The sequence below is a fragment of the Neolamprologus brichardi genome, chromosome 4, assembly GCF_056152115.1.
Source record: "Neolamprologus brichardi isolate AB-2024 chromosome 4, ASM5615211v1, whole genome shotgun sequence".
NCBI lineage: Eukaryota > Metazoa > Chordata > Actinopteri > Cichliformes > Cichlidae > Neolamprologus > Neolamprologus brichardi.
In genome coordinates, this window is record NC_142107.1 from 14,727,338 (window position 1) to 14,745,995 (window position 18,658).

An 18,658-nucleotide genomic window follows, 5' to 3' on the forward strand; every position below is an offset into this window, starting at 1 on the left:
TTTCTATAGGACATTTTAGTATGCTTCAATATGCTTAATATTTTCATTTTGTTTTAAAATTTTTTATAGTTTGTTCATATTTTGCTAAAAAGTTTGCTAGTATTCTCCATATAGGCAAATTTTAACTTTATTTTTTCGAAAACTGCTGTTGTTCTGTATAGGCCTCAACCCCCTAAGCCAGCTCATCACTAAGAGCGGATACATGTATAGATTCAGGTGTGGAGTGATCATTAACAACATGTACATGGGTGACATTAATCTGTATGCTAGGAATAAGTGAGACATCAATTTACTGATCCAACTCACTAGATTCACAGCAAGGATATCAGGATGTCATTTTTACTATATAAGTGTGATTGAAGGGTCACAAAGAGAGGAAAGGTGATCCACACTGGAAGGGGTGGAATTTCCAGAAGACAGAGCAGCAGAGTAGTCCTTACACAGTCCTTACCGGTCATTAGATACCCAGGTGGAATAATAAGCAGGCTTCAGGATGAGATAGATGTCACTGATGTCAACTCATAAAAACTCCTCATAATGAGAGGTCCCCACCCAAAGTCCAGCACCCTTGGGGTCTGTGGCCAACAGGAAATAGGAGAGTGAGGTTAGTGAGTGTTGGAATGGCATTCCAGGATGAAACAAAGAACATTTTGCACTGACAGAGTGCTTTGAATATATTTTCTGGTAAACAGCTCGACGTCATCCATGTGGAGGAGATGGTAGACGATTGCTCCATTCCGTAGTCGGTATCCATATCCATGTTAATGATTTGCCTGGGGGGGTTCAGACCTATTCAGAACAGAAATCCCACACTTGATGGTGACTTGTAGAATTGGCTGCAAATGTTGTTCTCTAGTGTTGATTGCTAATTCCCCATCAAATTCATGATGAAGGCTCTTGGGGTCCTGTTGATCTGATATTTTAGACATTCTAAGATTCATCTATGGGGCACTGAGTCATAGGCTTTCTTGTACTTAATCTGGACAGTGCACAGGTTGGTCAGTATGGTCTTATAGTCTTGAATGACTGCTTTAAGTAGCAGTAGCTGGTGATTTGACACTGGTGTTTTCTGGGATTTCATGTATTGGGCCATGTTCCTGTTCATTTTAGCTGTTATGATGACTGACTGGAGCTTCCATGTTGTACTGAGGCAGGTTACTGGTCTGCAGTTAGATTGGGGACTAGTCCCTTCTGGGGATCATACACCTTTGATGGTATACATTTTTTTAACCAAAGCTGCGAGTCTTTTCTTGGCAGTCTGAGGCCTAAAGGTATGGGCAGCTTACAGTACTTCCCCCTGACCTGAAGTCCTGGCTCCCCCTTCCTGTATCAATTGTGTTATACCACATAAATCTCTAGTTCTGATAGCAGTTGCTTCTTTCGCATGTTGGAAAACTGAGCTACTAGTTGTTTCATTGTCAGGTCCCACATGCTCTTCATGTAACCCCTTGCCTTGGGATTACAGTCATAGTACCATTCTAGCATTCCTGTTTGTCTATCTGCCGCCTGCCTGCTTGCTTGCTCTAGGTGAAGTGAAAGTGGGGCCTTTAAATTGTAAACATGAACCTTAAGTAAAGTGTTAGGTCAGAAAGGAGAGCATGCACACCTACCACGAAAAAAAGATCATCCCTCTGAGGATTATGTTTTCATCTGGGATTACAGATGGCAATATGAAGAACAGGGCAGACGCTGAGGTCTTAATGGCAATCGGTTTATACTCAGGACTAAACTATTAAAACCCCTGTTCCGCTTCATATCCAGTACACACTGAGAGAAGCATCATTCGGTATCATTTCATTCATGCATATAACAGTTCATCTGTTATAGAAGTTTTTTGTAACACATTGCTTGCATCTAGTTTTCATTTGGGGTTTATATATATTTTTTCAGTTATTTTTTTGATGGCAGCTGCTGGGATGGATTCAAAATCTAAACCCTCTGATGCCGTGCTGGTAAGATGTCAGTGTAAAACTAATTTCTTTGTTCTTGTTCTAATTATATAGGGAGGACTATATTCTTTAGATTTTAGATAGAAATATATTAATTCTTCTTATTAGTTAAAGAAATGTGTGTTATCATTTTTAGTTCTTCATGATAGATACATGTATTGATGTAATACACTATAATTAATTTGTTTTTAATGTTTAATGTTAGCTTTACAGAACCTTTATTGTGATATTGGAAAAAGATTAGCCATTAGGATGAATTATCTTTACATTAAGATTCACATTTGACCTTGAGTCAAGATGGTCTGAAAAAACTATTCATATTGAGAAACTATAATGTTGACAGTTCAAGCAATTTTAACAATCTCTATGCTGAATAGGAATCCCCAGAACTAGAGCAGATTCTGGACGTAATGAGTTACTCACAGCGTGGACGAATGGATGGACAGTGTTGCACTCTAAGTCCTGCTAAAATAGAGACGACATCTGCAGGTTGGAATAGTGAAAATACCACAGTACAGTATACATCTCCTTTTTTTGGCCTGATTATTGATTGTTTCATTCTTGCTTCCCACAGGGTCAAAAGATGAGAGATCATCCCATACTTCAGATAATAAACAGGGACAATATGTCAACTCGCATTTATCGTTGCCTGGATTTAATTACCAAGTACTAGACTTATGACTATAAAATGATGAGGGATACACTGTACAAGTAAGACTGATGAATAAATTACATCAGCTCTCAATTATTACCTGTTTTCTCAGGAAAGTGGACGTAATGATCATCATGTCTCTGCACCTCATATCTCTGTGACTGAGAGTACTCCAGATAGAAACAGGAAGCATCTGTCAATTCCAGTTGACCAATTACAGGTTCCTTCTCAACGTGAACGCTCAAATTCTATAAAGGTCTGTTAATGTGTTAACAAGTTATAACAGTGTTATTCTGATAGCTGTAACAATTAGATTTGTTGATGTTGACTTGTTTAATTCCATGTTATCACATATACATCACCCCATTCGTTGAAACTTTATCATGCTGTTTTAACCCAAAAAGTCAGAATCACCTGCTGAACAGCAAAAGTTCATGGAGATGATTACCTATGGACAGCGTGGACGCATGGAGGACCAGTGCTGCTCATTGGATCCTAGCAAGAGTGCTCCTTGCACACCCAGATACACAGAGAAAAAAACTGTTGCAAGTATGTTAAACATGGCTGAAAATTCAATAATTCTGGCCATTTTAATAAATTGCATTCATCATTTGAAACTTCCTTTATGAACCTGACTGTTTCAGGTTCTGACAGATTAAATATTTATATTGAAAATTTGCTGTATTTGACCAGTGACAGATCCTGAAATGTTCTTCAATCTGTTGGCCGACACTCAGAGCCGACGGCTCGATGACCAGCGAGTGTCGCTTCCATCATTACCAGGCTTACAAAATGAAAAGGGCACTTCTATGGGAGATTCAAGCTACTTGTGTTACATGGTCTCTAAAGTTCAAGTAAGGAATTTTCTTTGTTCTCTTTTAATAAGTATCAAAATGCTGCATGGAACTTGACTGCTTGAAATGATGATATTAATGGCTTTGAGTCTGTTTTAACAGGAATGCCACATTTGAGGCAGATTTTCCACAGCTGTCAACTTACAGTGTAGCTTTTTAGTTAAGAGTTTAATAACCACATTATTTTATGTATTTATAGTCAACCTATTGATCAAAAATGCTGACCTAATCTATTTTCAGGGCTCCAGAATGGATGATCAAAGGTGTTCATTACCTGAAATCCTACCCCCAGAGACACCGTGTTCATCAAACAAGGATCAGTCTGAATCCGGTTTAAACCCATTACGCTCAGCCTCCTTCAGCTCCAGTTCAGACATAAAACAACTAAAAAGTGAGGATAAAAATCCTCAAAAACAGGTATCTCCGCGCTTTCAGTTTTAGCCCCCCAAAAGAAATTGTAAACAGCATCGACACTAAACAATGAGGTTTTAGATCACCCCATTTCTTTTTGCATGTGTTATATTTTTGTATTATTCATTCACTTAACAAAATTAACATTATCCCATCTAGTTCTTGACTCCAGCTGAACAGGAAGATCTTTTTACCTTAATTAGTAATTCCCACCATGGCCGGATGGATGAACAGCGATGTGTCCTAAATGCTACACCCCAGTCCACACCTAAGCACCATTTCAGTCAAAGTGAAATCCCCCAAGGTCAGAAAACAGGAAATTTTCCCTTTGTTTATTTGTTATTTTTTGCATTTGATATTTTTTCTAAATGAAAACTCAGTTGTTTTGTACGTTGATATATAACAGCGCATACATTTCTCAATGAAGCTAACAAGTATTTTATTTTTCTCTAACATCCAATACCCAGATTCTGATAATTTCTTCAGCTTACTGGCCACCTCACAGGGCAGACGGCTGGACGACCAGAGAGTGTCCCTTCCTTCATTACCTGGAATACAGAATGGAGGTACCACATTAACACCCACTGCTGCTGAGACGGATGCAAGCTACTTGTGTTATCTGGTTTCCAAAGTCCAGGTTGGCCCTATATGTAACATTGCGAAAAGTTATTCACAGCTTTTGTTTCTTTGTTAAGTATCCACAAAGTTTTTGCACATATAGATTTATCAGTTTTGCTTCAATCAAACTTTTTACCCACAGGGCTCAAGGATGGATGAACAGAGATGTTCTGGACCCCACATCTTCCAGAATCTGGGTACCCCATCAGCTCAGCACACATCTGGTAAACCTCCTTGGAGGTCTGCCTCATTAAACCGTGACAAAACTGAACAGCGTGGGCAGGTCAATGTTCATACCACATATCACTCAACATTATTTTACCTATACTTTTTCTGCCCTGTAATTTTATATTTCTTAAGCAAGCCACGAAAACTATATAGTGATTGACTAGAACTTTTATTATCTAGTCTTTTAAAGAAATAACATAGCTGTATTGATTGCTTAATGGCAGCCTCCGTTTGCTATGTCTTTTTGAGAGTTGTCCCATTTCTTATGACATATCTTTCTGTAAAAAAATTTAGGGAATATCCGCAGCTGAGGAGGAGCAATTTCTTAAAATGATAAGTCGAATACAAAGTGGACGCATGGAAGAGCAACGCTGCTTTTTACAACCCAGCAGAAGCACACCTTCCTCACCTACACACAATGGCAGTGCTTTGAATAAAGTACCCATAGGTCAGAAAAATGCACAGTGCACTTGAATATGAGTATTTTGTCTCTGAAATGTCAAGAATAATTATTTCTCCATTACAGGCGCAGAAGCAGAGGCGTTCTTCAAAATCATCACCTCCAGTCAGTCGCGACGACTAGATGATCAGCGCGTTGCACTTCCTACCTTGCCAGGGATAACTGGAAATTCTGAAGGAAAAGTAGACATACAACGACATACAACAGCTGAAATCCCAGTTAGTTACACAACATCTAAATTATTGGTACTGTGAAAATTAAGAAAAGTGTAATAAATGTGGTTATATATATATATTTTTTTAACTCTATGCACTCCCACAGAAATTAAGTGCATGCGGGACACCATGTGTCTCTCTCTCTCAGTTTGTCATACTTAGAGACCCATCATATCCAACCATTAAATTTAACTGTAAATGACCATTATGTAGACCTTAGGCTATCTCTCGTAACCTTTGGCTTGTCTACAGTACTGTAACTAAATAATCATGACCAAAATTTCTTTCATGGCTCTAAATGTAGTTACCACTCTATCAAAAACCTCAATTAAGAGTGTTTTTCCACCATTCTACTGCTGATTATATTTTAATAAATTGCAACCGATCATTTGTTTTTCTGCAAAACGCTTTCCAGTTCAACGGTCTCTCATCATTTCTGTTCTGTAAGGTCTCTCCACTACCGCAGATCACAGTGGCTAAATGTACACCTACAACTTCAAAAAAGTGTCCTACACCTGCCTCACAACCTCAAATGACATATGGAAAGCCTGGTTCCACTGAGGCCTTACCCAAATCTGCTTCACTTATTCCCAAGGGAGAATTTAAGAAGATGTCTAATTTCCCAGCTAAGGTAAATTCTTCACTTTTCCATTTTTCAGTACATTCCAGTTTGTAGACAAATATATAACAAGTAATGTAAACAGAAATTAGTATAGTATAACAATTTACCAGTATTTTTATTCTCTAAAATATTATATGTTTCTGTATGGGACAAACGGATTCTCCTTTTTGAAAGCCTCCTGAATTAGAAATACAAAGGCTGATATCCCAGTAAATGAAAAAAACAGAACAAAAAAAAAAAAAAAAAAGCTGATAAGAGATTCTGTAACACTGTTTGAGTTCAGTGATTTGTGACATGTTACAGGTAACAGTGAGTGTATCTGTGAGCTTCACACCTCAGGAGGTAAGTTGTAAGATAACTTATTACCCAAAGGTACTGCCATAATAAAAGAAGTGTCTTCAGTACTACTCTTTTCTTCTCTGGAAAATGAACAGAAGAATGCCAGTGAACCAGATGCATTTCCAGATGTCTATCTAACTCTTGGAGCCCCAGGGGACAACCTTGTGATACCTCTGAGTCCAGTATGTGGCAGGCCCTTGTCCTTTGACTTAAACCTTGTTATGAAGGAAGATGTTAAGTTCAGGCATCGCTCTCCAAGCCATTCCAGTCCCAGAAAAAACAACTCCAGGCCACCATCTCCCAACAAAGGTGCGACTGGTAAAGCATATCCTACATGCTCACATGAACAGGGGAAGCTTGTGACCAGCCACATCAGTGCAGATGTAAACTCCTCCCCAACTGAAAAGACTCACCTGGAGAAAGGAATGGCTCAAGAAGGACAAAAGGGGAAAGGAGAACTTGGAAAGGTGAGGGAAAAGGCACAGCATGGAAAAGGAAAGGGCGCTGTAAAGAAAGACATGAAGAAGAGTGGCAAATAATGTACTTGTAAATTATGGGATTTAAATGTAAAAAAATAAGTAGCAAAAAAATTGTATTTGTATTGCTAAAAGCTCTTATTAGAAATTATGTTGATTCTGCTTTATAGGGTCATTTGAAGGATAGTCCTTTGCTAGCTAAATTTACAGTACATATTGTGTCTATTATGTTTTGCAAATTTTCTAAATGTAAATACACTGTAAGGAATTCTATTCTTTCTGTCAATTATAATTGTAATCTTGAATTAAAACCTTTGGTCTGTTAAACTCTGTAAAGATGTGACAAAAACCAAACCAAAACAAACATGATAAAAAAAACCCAACAGCAATAAATGGGGAATCATTTCCTTTGGTCTGAATTCTGAACTTTGACATCTGCATTTAGCATTGGAGCATATGGGTCGTCTACTCCACCCACTGAGTTGAAAACATGACCATATGAAGTAGAACATGCTAAGCAATAAAAAGAAAACATAATACTTTGGAAATTTTCACCATTTATTGAGGATTTACAGAGAAAGTTGTTCATATTGTATGAACTCTTAAATGATGCAACTGGATTGCATTTCCTATTCAGCCGAGTCACTTCCCTGAAAGCAAGAGAGAGATACAGACCATAGAGTTAATGCTTATAGGGATATATTGCAGTAGGAATGCAATAACAAAAAGTATTGCAATGTTGTTATGGTAGGATACTTTTTTTATATTGGATGGATATATTGGATGTATTATAAGTAATAAAACAGAAGTGTCCTGCAAATTGGCATTCACTTGACATTAACTAATGTACTTTTCAAATTAGAATGTAAAAATCATGACATTCAGTTTAAAAATATGTAGGTGGTTAAGATATAATACTGTCAAAGAAAATGTAATACCACCTTTCCGACATCACGGCTCTTGGCTCTCAACTTGTTGACCTGGGACTCAGCAATGTCAGCACGCTCCTGAGCTTCCTCCAGCTCATGCTGGACCTTCCTGAGCCTGGACATGTGAGTGTTTGCCTGCTCCTCCTGTAAAGGATTTACAAAAATGGGCGTGCTATGAACCAAGCTGAAGCAGATTTGGCATATAATTGTAGTTGACTTACAGCCTCCTCAGACTGTCTCTTGTAAGCCTTGACTTTGAGCTGCAGCTTGTCCACCAGATCCTGAAGTCTGGTCACATTCTTCTTGTCTTCCTCAGTCTACACAAAATACAGCTGTTACTTAAGAGGTATTTGAGAAGAAACAAAGGGCACGTATGCTTGTTTTTGGCAAAAGAAGACTTACCTGATAAGTGAGCTCCTTCACTCTCCTCTCATATTTGCGGACTCCTTTAACAGCATCAACACCACGTCTCTGCTCAGCTTCAAGTTCAGCTTCCAGTTCACGGACCTTTAATGCCATGATAAATAGTTAACTTTGCTTCAAATATAAAGAAAAACTTAAATTCATATAATTTAATCAAAATATATTTTATCTATATAAGCATACAATATACACTTCATACCCTGGACTCCAGTTTCTGGAGCTGCTTCTTGCCACCCTTCATGGCGAGGTTCTCTGCCTCATCCAGACGGTGCTGCAGGTCCTTGACTGTGACCTCCAGGTTCTTCTTCATCCTTTCCAGGTGAGCACTGGTGTCCTGCTCCTTCTTCAGCTCCTCAGCCATCATGGCAGCCTAAAACGATTTTCTCCATTTAATTAATCTATTTAAAAATCTATGGTAAGCTTTTATTATCACTGAAAGGAAGTGAAGTGTTTAATAGAACAGATTACTTAGAGATTTAAACTCACGTCAGTGATGGCTTTTTTTGCTTTCTCCTCAGCATTTCTTGCTTCCTGCACAGCATCATCCACCTCACTCTGGATCTGCACAAAATCGGCTTCGAGCTTCTTTTTCGTGTTCAGAAGACTGGTGTTCTAAAGGTTTAGGAAAAAATTATATGATAGAAATATGTTGTAAGTTCACATACTAGATATTTACAGTAAATTTACAATGTATTTCCTAATTAAAATTACATTAGGTTAAATGTTTCTTGACATTATAAACAAACCTGAGAGTGAAGCAGTCCGACACGCTCGCTAGCATCAACCAACTCCTGCTCAGCTACTTTGCGTCCTCTCTCTGTCTGCTCCAGAGCGGCTCTCAGCTCCTCAATCTCGGCTATCATCAGACCATTTCTGCGCTCCACCATGGCGACCTGCTCCTTCATGTCTTCCTGTCCCCTGAGAGCTTCATCAAGGTGCAGCTGGGCATCCTGATGAAATAAATCAATCAATAAATAAGTACTTATTCTGTTTCTTTAACAAATGATCAGGAAGAAAGGTCACCTTGAGCTGTCCTTGGACATTCCTCAGTTGTTTCTGGGCCTCAGCAGCCTGTCTGTTGGCATGGCTCAGCTGAATCTCCATCTCATTCAGGTCTCCCTCCATCTTCTTCTTGACTCTCAGGGCATCATTCCTGCTCCTGACCTCAGCATCAAGAGTGCTCTGCATGGAGTCAATCACCCTCTGGCTGTTCCTCTTGATCTGCTCCATCTCCTCGTCCTTCTCTGCCAGCTTCCTGTCAAACTCACTTTTGACTTGGTTGAGCTCAAGCTGAATACGAAGAATCTTGGATTCTTCGTGTTCCAGAGTGCCCTGCGAGATAAGTCAGATAAGTAACAAATACCAAGTAGAATCATCAAAATAAATAATATTGGGATAAAAAATATTAAACCTCTGCTTCTTCAAGGGCAGTCTGAATTTCAGCCTTTTCACTTTCTACAGTCTTCTTGGCCTTTTCCAGCTCATGGATGGTCTTTCCTGTCTCACCAATCTGCTCAGTCAGATCTGAGATCTCCTCTAAAGTAGAAAAATGAACCAAACTGTTGTTATTATCTTAGATCCAGATCTATATTCTTTGACATTTTTTGTCAAGTTATGGGTGCATACGCTGCAGGTTCTTGTTCTCTCTCTTCATGGTCTCCAGTTGATCCAGAGCCTCTTCATATGAGTTCTTCATCTTGAACAACTCAGTGCTGAGAGAACGAGCCTCCTTTTGGGCTCCTTCCAGCTCTGCCTGGCTCTCCTCATACTTCTGCTTCCATTCTGCCAGGACCTATGTTAATATAGGTTAATTAGTTAGTTGTTATTATGGGTGTGTCCCTCTTCATATTATATTAGTTGTGTTTAAAACTTTACCTTATCAAAGTTCCTCTGCTTCTTGTCAAGGTTGGCAGCCAGAGCATTAGCTCTCTCCACATCAATCATGAGGTCCTCCACCTCACCCTGCAGCCTCTGCTTGGTCTTCTCCAGTGAGGCACACTTGGAGTTCACAGCCTCAATGGATTCCTCAGCCTCCTGCAGGCGCTGGGCAAGCTTTTTCCTGCAATTTGCAAAAAATTGCTTGTATTAATTCCATTATGTATTAAAAGTAATACAGTATTACATTTTTATTCACAAAAGAGAAGAAAGCATTTATGTACTTGGCCTCCTCCAGCTCCTCAGTGCGCTGGATGGCATCAGTCTCATATTTGGATCGCCACTGAGCCACCTCACTGTTGGCCTTGGACATTCCTCGCTGCAGCTCAGCCTTGGCCTCCTGCTCCTCCTCAAACTGCTCTCTGAGCAGATCACAGTCATGTCGGGCTGACTGAAGAGCATGAGCCAGGGCATTCTTGGCCTGGATTTTAATAATAATACATTTTAAATAATAATAAATGTCTTTGCTTTTCTTTTATCTCTCAGTGAGCATGTTGACAAAGTAATGTAAAGTTATTCTAAATTTGAGATATAGGTTGTGAGATATAGTTAATGTGAGATAAGTTGACATTAAGTAACTTGCATTTATTCTTGTTTTCACTTGCAGATCCATGGTTCATCAATGTTCTTTTACAATGTATGTAATGCTGAATATAATACTTCTTTAATATGACATCTGGTACCTTCACTTCCTCCTCAGTATGTCGCTTAAGCTCTTCAATCTGTTGAGTGTAAGCCTGTTTGCCTCTGGTAAGCTGGGAAATAAGAGCTTCCTTTTCCTCAAGCTGACGAGAAAATTCACCTGGGCAAAGCAGATTAAAGAAAAATACTTTTCATAACTGAAAAATCACCATGTATTTTAAACACAAACAATATCATCTGTTTGAAACTTAAATTGTTTCTGAACTTAAAATGGTTACTAATTAAAATACAGTTACATACTTCATATCTTTGGATACACACCATTCTCAGTTTGGAGTCTTGCCCTCTGTGCACTTATGTCATTAAGCTGGCGAACATTCTCATCATTTTTGGACTTGAGCTCACTTAACTGGTCTTCAAGAGTTCGGCACATTTTCTCCAGATTGCCCTATAAATTGCACATAATTGTCATGACTCAAATCCAGGAAAGATATAACTGTTGCGCTCTTTCATTGTTTAGATAGCCGCTTTTTCTCAAAATTGCATACCTTTGCTTTGGCAACAGTCTCCATATTGCTTGCGAGGTCATCAATCTCCATCTTGTACTCGCTCTTCTCTTTCTCCAGCTTCTGTTTGACACGCTGGAGGTTGTCGATTTGCTCTCCGAGCTCTGCAACACTGTCAGCCTGCTTCTTACGGAGAGCTGCTGCAGTAGCTTCATGCTGCAGAGTTGCTTCTTCAAGATCACGACGCAGTTTCTGGAACTCAGCCTCTCGCTTCTTGTTCATCTCAATCTGAGCAGCTGTTGCTCCTCCAGCTTCCTCGAGCCTCTCACTGATCTCTTCAAGCTCCCTGGAGAGGTCGGCTCTCTGTTTCTCTACCTTAGCCCGAGCTGCCCTCTCAGCCTCAATCTCCTCTTCCAGCTCCTCAATACGAGCCTTTAGGGTAATAGCACCACAAAGACTTACTGAGTTGACATGTTTTAGTTTTACTGAACATAATATTCACCTAAAATAATGGTACCTGGAGTTCTTTGATCTTCTTCTGAAGCTGAGCACCAAGAGACTGCTCATCCTCAATCTTGCCAAGAAGCTGACTGATTTCAAAGTCTTTCCTGTAAGTGGAGAAGAAAAAGAAATGACTCTGACAGCTCTGTGGCTGAATGCAAGTGTAGGAACTTTATCAGTAACTGTTTTTTTACTTTTTGATTTTCTCGTCAGACTGCTGCTTGTCATTCTCCAGATCCATTATGGATTCCTGGGCCAGTTTCAGATCTCCCTCCAGCTTCCTCTTGGCTCGCTCAAGGTCCATGCGGAGCTTCTTCTCTTGCTCCAGTGAACCCTCAAGCTATTAAAAAATGTTACATATTTTTTACAACTGAATAATTCATAATATTATAAAAATAAGAAATCTCCTTTTTAAAAAAGATGATGTTTTCTTACATCATCAACTTGCTGTTCCAGCTTTGTCTTGGCTTTGGACAGAGTGTTGACTTTGTCTTCCTCTGCCTGGAGATCATCCAGTGTTTGCTGATGGGCCTCTTGTAAGGCTTTCTTCTCCTTGGTTAACTTGGCAATTGACTCATCTTGAGATGCCATCTCCTCTGTCAGGTTTTTCACCTAAAATAAATAATAATTGGGAATTTCATGGGAATTTTCCATGAAAGTTAATAAATTAACATGGCAAAATAAGAGATTACAGCATATAAACATATTATGTGTTTGTATTTTGGTGAAAACTACAATCACTATGAACTGAACCTTGTTTTCTGTGGCATGTTTCTCCTTCTCCACTTTGGCCAAGGTGAGCTCCAAGTCATCAATGTCCTTCTTCAGCTCAGAGCATTCATCCTCCAGCTTCCTCTTCTTAGCAGTCAGCTCAGCATTGATTTCCTCTTCATCCTCCAGTCTCTCACTTGTCTCTTTGAGTTTGGCCTCGAGCTGGATCTTGCTCTTAATGAGCCCCTCACACCTTTCTTCAGCATCAGAAAGATTCTCATTTTCCTGTGACAAGGCAAGAAATATGGGAATTATATTATTATATTATAGTATAAGAAGAATAATTATTATCATACTTTTATAAATAAAGAATATTATTATGTTTTTAATTACAGCAATTCAGCACAGTTCTCAGTTACAGCACATCTCACAGCCAAACACCAGCCAAAAAGTCATACTGATAAATAGACTAATATGTGGTTATTTTTCAGCTAATTGAGCATTATTATAATAGAACATGTATTTTCTCCTCCCCCTTGTTACTCACAGCTGCTACTTGAAGTTGCAGGTCATTCTTCTCCTGCAGCAGGCTGACCATCTTCTCTTCCAGTTCTTTTTTCTTTGCCAGAGCAGTAGCCAGGTCTGTCTGCATCTTCTCATAGTTCTCCTTCATGTTCTGCAACTCTTTCTCAGTCTCAGCACTCTTCAGAAGAGGCTTGATCTTAAAGTACAGATGCATCCATGGCCAGTTCTTGACATTCATGAATGAACGGATGTTGTACTGGATGCTGAAGATAGCATCTCTACAAAAACAACGCAAATTACCATGCTTTGATATACTGCTTTTGCGTAACATCACATGATATTTAAATAGTAATTTTACATATTGTTTCTGAATTATACCTTCTCTCCATCATTTTCACAAACTCTTTCCTCATGAGGAATCCTCTGCAGAGAGCCTGAGTCATGGTCACCAGCTCAGCCAGTTTCTCATCTCTCATTTCCTCAAGAGTGCCCAGCAGACCAGCTTTGAAGAACACCTGTGTTGAAGTGAAACAAATTAGTTCACATGAATTAGTTCTGTTTAATACAACTGGAGGTTGTAAAGGTCATCATAAAGTGTACCTTCGTGTGCCCAAACTTGTACTGTGTGTGATCCACATCAATGGAGCCAAGCAGCTTCTCTGAAGCTTTCTTGTTGTCAATGAACTGTCCCTCAGGGATGACGCTGGCATTCAACACTTTGTATCTGTAAGAAAATATAGTGATGTTACTTGGATTTTGCGCCCATTGTCCTTGTGTTTTCCATTTCAGTACCTTTGAAGTTATTTTAACTTTCTTATAAAGAAAACAGAAGTCACCTCTGCTTGAAGTCACCATAGAGGATTCTGCTGGGGAAACCCTTTCTGCAGATTCTGATGCCCTCCAGGACACCATTACACCTCAGCTGGTGGATGACCAAATGATTTTCCATAAGACCTGAAAGTTAAAAATTCATATAGTTTAGATCATTTAAACATGTCACTTTTTTTTAAACATTTTTTAAAATCAGTATGACTGTGTGCTTTTTACCTGGAGTCTTTGACTCATTGGGAATCAGGCAACGAACAAAGTGAGGATGAGTGCTCCTTAAGTTGGTCATCAGTTTGCCCAGGTTTTCCTGGGGGGGGCATATTTAAACAAATGTTAGCTGCTTAAAATAAACCAATACATTTGAATAGGATCTTGATATTTTTTTTGCGGCGGTTCAAAATACCCTGAAAAGAGCAGACACGGTCTGGAAAGAGCCACCCTTCTTCTTTCCACCACCCTTCTTGCCGCCACCAGCAGCATCTGTTGTTCAATACACTTAATTAAGAGAACTGAATAACTAATGCTATAGTGAGTGTTTTACAATAATTTAATTTTAAACCATATTTTCAATGAAAACAATAACTGTGTGATCACTGATTCAACTTCATTTCCTAGAGGAAACATATTTAATGAGTATTCACAAATGGTTATAATAATAATAATAATGGATTGGGTTTATATAGCGCTTTTCAAGGCACCCAAAGCGCTTTTACAATGCCACTATTCATTCACTCTCACATTCACACACTGGTGGAGGCAAGCTACAGTTGTAGCCACAGCTGCCCTGTATTTTTTTTACATTATTTATTTCCTACCATCAGCTGAAGCATGGGCTGCATACAGGAAGCCCAGCAGTTTGTTTGATGACTTCTGGTAGAGCTGCACAACTGAGTCATTCAGTGGGTCCTTGTTCTTGTCCAGCCAGCCAGTGATATTGTAGTCCACTGTACCAGCATAGTGAACCAGGGAGAAGTGGGCTTCTGCTTTACCCTTTGCAGGCTTTGGCTTCTCAAATGCCTTGCTCTTGCCAAGATGCTGATCATACAGCTTGTTCTTGAAAGAAGTGTCTGTAGCCTTGGGGAACATGCACTCCTCTTCAAGAATGGAGAAGATGCCCATTGGCTGAAAAGAGAAGTTGTATTCAGGAAAAATCTGTATTTTAGTACCTAGTCAGAAACTGCCATTTTAGTCCTGAGCGGCACATCTGAGTGGTCTTACCTTCTCAATAAGCTCAATGCAGGCAGCCAAATCCATACCAAAGTCAATGAACTCCCATTGAATGCCTTCTTTCTTGTACTCCTCTTGCTCCAGGACAAACATGTGGTGGTTGAAAAACTGTTGCAGTTTCTCATTGGTGAAGTTGATGCAGAGCTGCTCCAAGCTGTTGAACTGTGGTAACAGAAAGCTAATTCATATCATGAAAAAAAATCATATTTATCTTTAAATCTGGTCTCACATTTTTGAAATGCTCACATCAAAGATCTCAAATCCAGCGATATCCAGCACTCCAATGAAGAACTGTCTGGGCTGCTTTGTGTCTAGCATCTCATTGATACGGATAACCATCCACAAGAACATTTTCTCATATACGGATTTGCACAGAGCTGAGACAGCATTGTTGACCTGGAATAAGAGAATTTAAATTAGTTTTTCTCAAAAATAAATAAATGAATAGATAAATAATAGTATATGTTCATATGTCAAAATGCAAATATTTTAAAACTTTTACTCACTTACCTGTGGGACGGTCTGACCTTTAGTCACCATCTCATTGCCAACTTTAACTCTTGGGTAGCACAGAGCCTTCAGCATGTCAGCTGAGTTCAGACCCATGAGGTAGGCGATTTTATCAGCCACTGATTGATAAATAGAAATTTAATGCTTTTGGTCAACTGGAAAATATTTAGTTAGCCCAAGTTAGACTCTAATCTTCTGTGAATCAACAGATTTAGTAGATTTTTCTCATTTACCCTCAGTGCCATCAGGTTCAGCCTGCTCTTCACGCTGCTTCTGCTTGAATTTCATGTTACCATGATGCATCACAGCACCAGTCAGCTTGTAGATGCCCGCCTTCTCTTCAGCACTGAAGCCCAAGATGTCAATAGCAGTCTGTAATCCAAGCACAGCATTAACTTTTAAACAAGTTATTGTGACAGTCTGCCTTTATTCTACACATTACCATCAACTTACATCTGTTGCAATGAACTCCTCCACATCATTGATACTTTTGACTGTGATTTCACCCTGACTGATCATTGGATAGTCATAAGGGTTAGTGGAGATTAGAAGAGCCTCTAGAAGAAAGTAGAAGAAATGCTTGAGTGGAACATGGTTATTTCCTTATTGTTTTTTAATTGTGCAAGATTAGTGATTGACATAAGGATTTATATAACACAGAGAAGAAAGTGACTAGGTTAGGAAAACTGGGGGAAGAAAACAGTGAAACCAACAGTAACTTCAAGATTATTATATGTTAAAAACATAACCTTACACTATGAGGCTCTGTTGTGCATGTGTGTATGTGTGAAATTATATGTTTGGGTGGGTGTGAGGATATAGTGGGTTGAGAAACAGAAAGAGAGAGAGAGAGGAGAGGTAGCACCTTAAAAAGTTATTTAATTAATAATGTTTTCTTTTTTTCCCCAAACAACAAAAGAAGTAGCTTAATTGGAGTGGTTCCCAGATAAAGACTATTCTTTTCTTTAAAACAACTCGGGGTATGGAAAGTAATTTACAGTATGTCTTGTTCAGTTCATCACATACCCAGGAGCTCAGGCTTATGGCCTGTCATCAGCTGATAGAAGATATGGTAGCTTCTCTCAGCAGACAACTGGAAGGTGACACGGGACTTCTCCAGCAGATCTGTGAACAATTGTTGAATAGGAAGTGTGATGATCAAACAGTACAAAGCATTTCATTTTTATACTACTCACTACAAAAGGAAAATAACACTAACTTACATGTTTCAATATCAGCTGAGGCTAGCTTTCCAGTGGAGCCAAAGTGAATTCTGATGAATTTACCCTGAAATTTCACCACAAAATGTCAGTTTGGCTCAAGATAACAGTAGGTGTAAGAAAATAATTTTAGAGTCCAGAACACGAATACTTACAAAACGAGAGGAGTTGTCATTCCTCACAGTCTTGGCATTTCCATATGCCTCCAGCAGAGGGTTAGCTGCAATGATTTGATCTTCCAGTGAACCCTACACAGAGACATCAAACAGCTGTTTAAAATCAGCAGCAGCAATCACCTGTGACAAACACATTTGATTTGAACACAATTTTACCTGTATTTTTCCTGAGGATGTTTCAGCTTTCTTAGCTCCAGCTACTGCAATTGTTGCAAAATACTGGATAACACGCTTGGTGTTTACAGTCTTTCCTGCACCAGATTCTCCACTGGGGAATTAAAGCATGATTTTTACTTTGCAATATTATTATGATTTTTACTAAAGAAGTGTTCTTGTAATGTTTTGTTATACTTACGTAATGAGGATAGACTGATTCTCACGATCTGAAATATAAGAGCACACGCATATTAAACCTACAGTTGACAATCCTCATTGTCCCATGCACCTGAATCTTTAATTAACTTTGATTTTACCAGTGAGCATGAACTGATAGGCATTATCAGAGATGGAGAAGATGTGGGGTGGAGCCTCAATCCTCTTCTTGCCTCTGTATGCCACGACAACCTGAGCGTCATACACAGGAAGCCACTTGTAGGGATTCACCACGACGCAGAAGAGGCCGGAGTAAGTCTGTAATAACAAAGAAACAGAAACATATATATAGTTGTTACTCAGAGAAAATACAAGCAAAGTATATTATGAGATTAAAGCTTACATAGATCATCCATGATGCAAAACGCTCTTTGAGGTTAAACAGCACGGCAGGCTCATTGAGGTGGGTCATCATGGCCATGTCCTCAATTTTATCGAACTTTGGAGGATTCATGGGGTGGATGTCATCCTCTTTTACAGTGACTGTCTGCATTTGAAAAAGAATAAAATGAAACAAAACCTTTTTTAACATAGTACATTACATAATCCATAAAATGAGTCTAATCTTTTCTAAGAAAGTTGAAGAATTAATTGTTTTACTTACCTTTCCTGTAAGTGTCTCAACAGTTGCCTTGCCACCCTCTCTTTTGATGAGTTTACCCTTCACGTACATGTCATCAGCATCAGTTACAAAGTAGGCACTTTTGGCATCAAAAGGAGTGTTCTGAGCCTCTAATCGCTCTTTCTCAGGTTTTCGGAGGTAAATGGATGCAGGGCCATAGGCCTCCATCTCTGCATCTGTGCTCATGATGGAACTTTAGGGGGCTGAAATTGAGAGGTTGAGAAGTTTTGTTTCATATGTCTTTGTTTTCATAAACATCCCCATGCTAATGTGTGTGTTTGGGAATTGTTCAGATATCACAGAAAATACACTATAATGTACCTTCCTTAGTCCCAGCAGAAAACTGTAAACTCTTGGTTCTGTTGCTTGAATCCTAATAACAAACCATCAAGTATAATAAATATGGGTGTCCATTAATTTCAAAATATACTGCTACTACTACTACTGCTAAAATTATTATTATTAGTTGTAGTAGTAGTAGCCGTAACCAATTAAAAAAGCATTAAAACGTGCAGCGTTAAATATCCCAAAGCTATGATAAAATTGTGTTTCACAATGCAAAATAGCTGAAGTTAATGTTCTTACCTGAGTTGGAAGCCTATCAGTTGCTGACTGAGACTGAAGCACCCTCTTTTATAGAGGGAAAACTTTTTTCCTCAGTAGGTGTGCCTCGCTCAGTTTGGTCATGTATTCTTGTCATGTTGCCG

General features: G+C 39.0%; 2 protein-coding genes across 3 annotated transcripts; one reads left to right on the plus strand and one right to left on the minus strand.

The window, feature by feature from the left end:
* Positions 1 to 359: 359 nt before the first annotated feature.
* On the plus strand, positions 360 to 7,371 carry LOC102786356 (uncharacterized). Of its 2 annotated transcripts, XM_006791289.3 has the most exons (15): positions 360 to 1,952; positions 2,327 to 2,438; positions 2,524 to 2,615; positions 2,714 to 2,857; positions 3,006 to 3,150; positions 3,295 to 3,455; positions 3,696 to 3,872; positions 4,026 to 4,170; positions 4,334 to 4,503; positions 4,627 to 4,767; positions 5,007 to 5,160; positions 5,239 to 5,390; positions 5,836 to 6,018; positions 6,313 to 6,351; positions 6,444 to 7,371. In XM_006791289.3, exons 1-15 carry the CDS (start codon positions 1,902 to 1,904, stop codon positions 6,885 to 6,887), a joined length of 2,310 nt encoding a protein of 769 aa, XP_006791352.2. In that variant the 5' UTR covers positions 360 to 1,901; the 3' UTR covers positions 6,888 to 7,371. The 2 variants fall into 2 exon arrangements, with proteins under 2 accessions (XP_006791352.2, XP_087696000.1); XM_087839874.1 differs by lacking the exons at positions 360 to 1,952; positions 2,327 to 2,438; positions 2,524 to 2,615 and having other exon boundaries at positions 2,805 to 2,857; positions 3,010 to 3,150; positions 6,444 to 7,370.
* On the minus strand, positions 7,365 to 18,324 carry LOC102780693 (myosin heavy chain, fast skeletal muscle-like). The gene is made up of 40 exons (XM_087839866.1): positions 18,273 to 18,324; positions 17,934 to 18,154; positions 17,673 to 17,816; positions 17,431 to 17,587; positions 17,313 to 17,340; positions 17,114 to 17,225; positions 16,937 to 17,029; positions 16,785 to 16,848; positions 16,588 to 16,686; positions 16,015 to 16,118; positions 15,795 to 15,933; positions 15,562 to 15,680; positions 15,298 to 15,447; positions 15,043 to 15,213; positions 14,640 to 14,946; positions 14,228 to 14,304; positions 14,044 to 14,131; positions 13,833 to 13,950; positions 13,597 to 13,720; positions 13,375 to 13,511; positions 13,019 to 13,274; positions 12,514 to 12,756; positions 12,196 to 12,372; positions 11,955 to 12,100; positions 11,777 to 11,867; positions 11,302 to 11,691; positions 11,075 to 11,201; positions 10,795 to 10,913; positions 10,336 to 10,532; positions 10,052 to 10,235; positions 9,803 to 9,968; positions 9,588 to 9,712; positions 9,200 to 9,508; positions 8,923 to 9,126; positions 8,663 to 8,788; positions 8,376 to 8,546; positions 8,156 to 8,260; positions 7,975 to 8,070; positions 7,766 to 7,897; positions 7,365 to 7,474 (listed from the first exon to the last, which is right to left on the minus strand). The coding sequence occupies exons 2-40, from the start codon at positions 18,135 to 18,137 to the stop codon at positions 7,454 to 7,456; spliced, it is 5,820 nt and encodes a 1,939-aa protein (XP_087695992.1). The 5' UTR covers positions 18,138 to 18,154; positions 18,273 to 18,324; the 3' UTR covers positions 7,365 to 7,453.
* Positions 18,325 to 18,658: the final 334 nt, after the last annotated feature.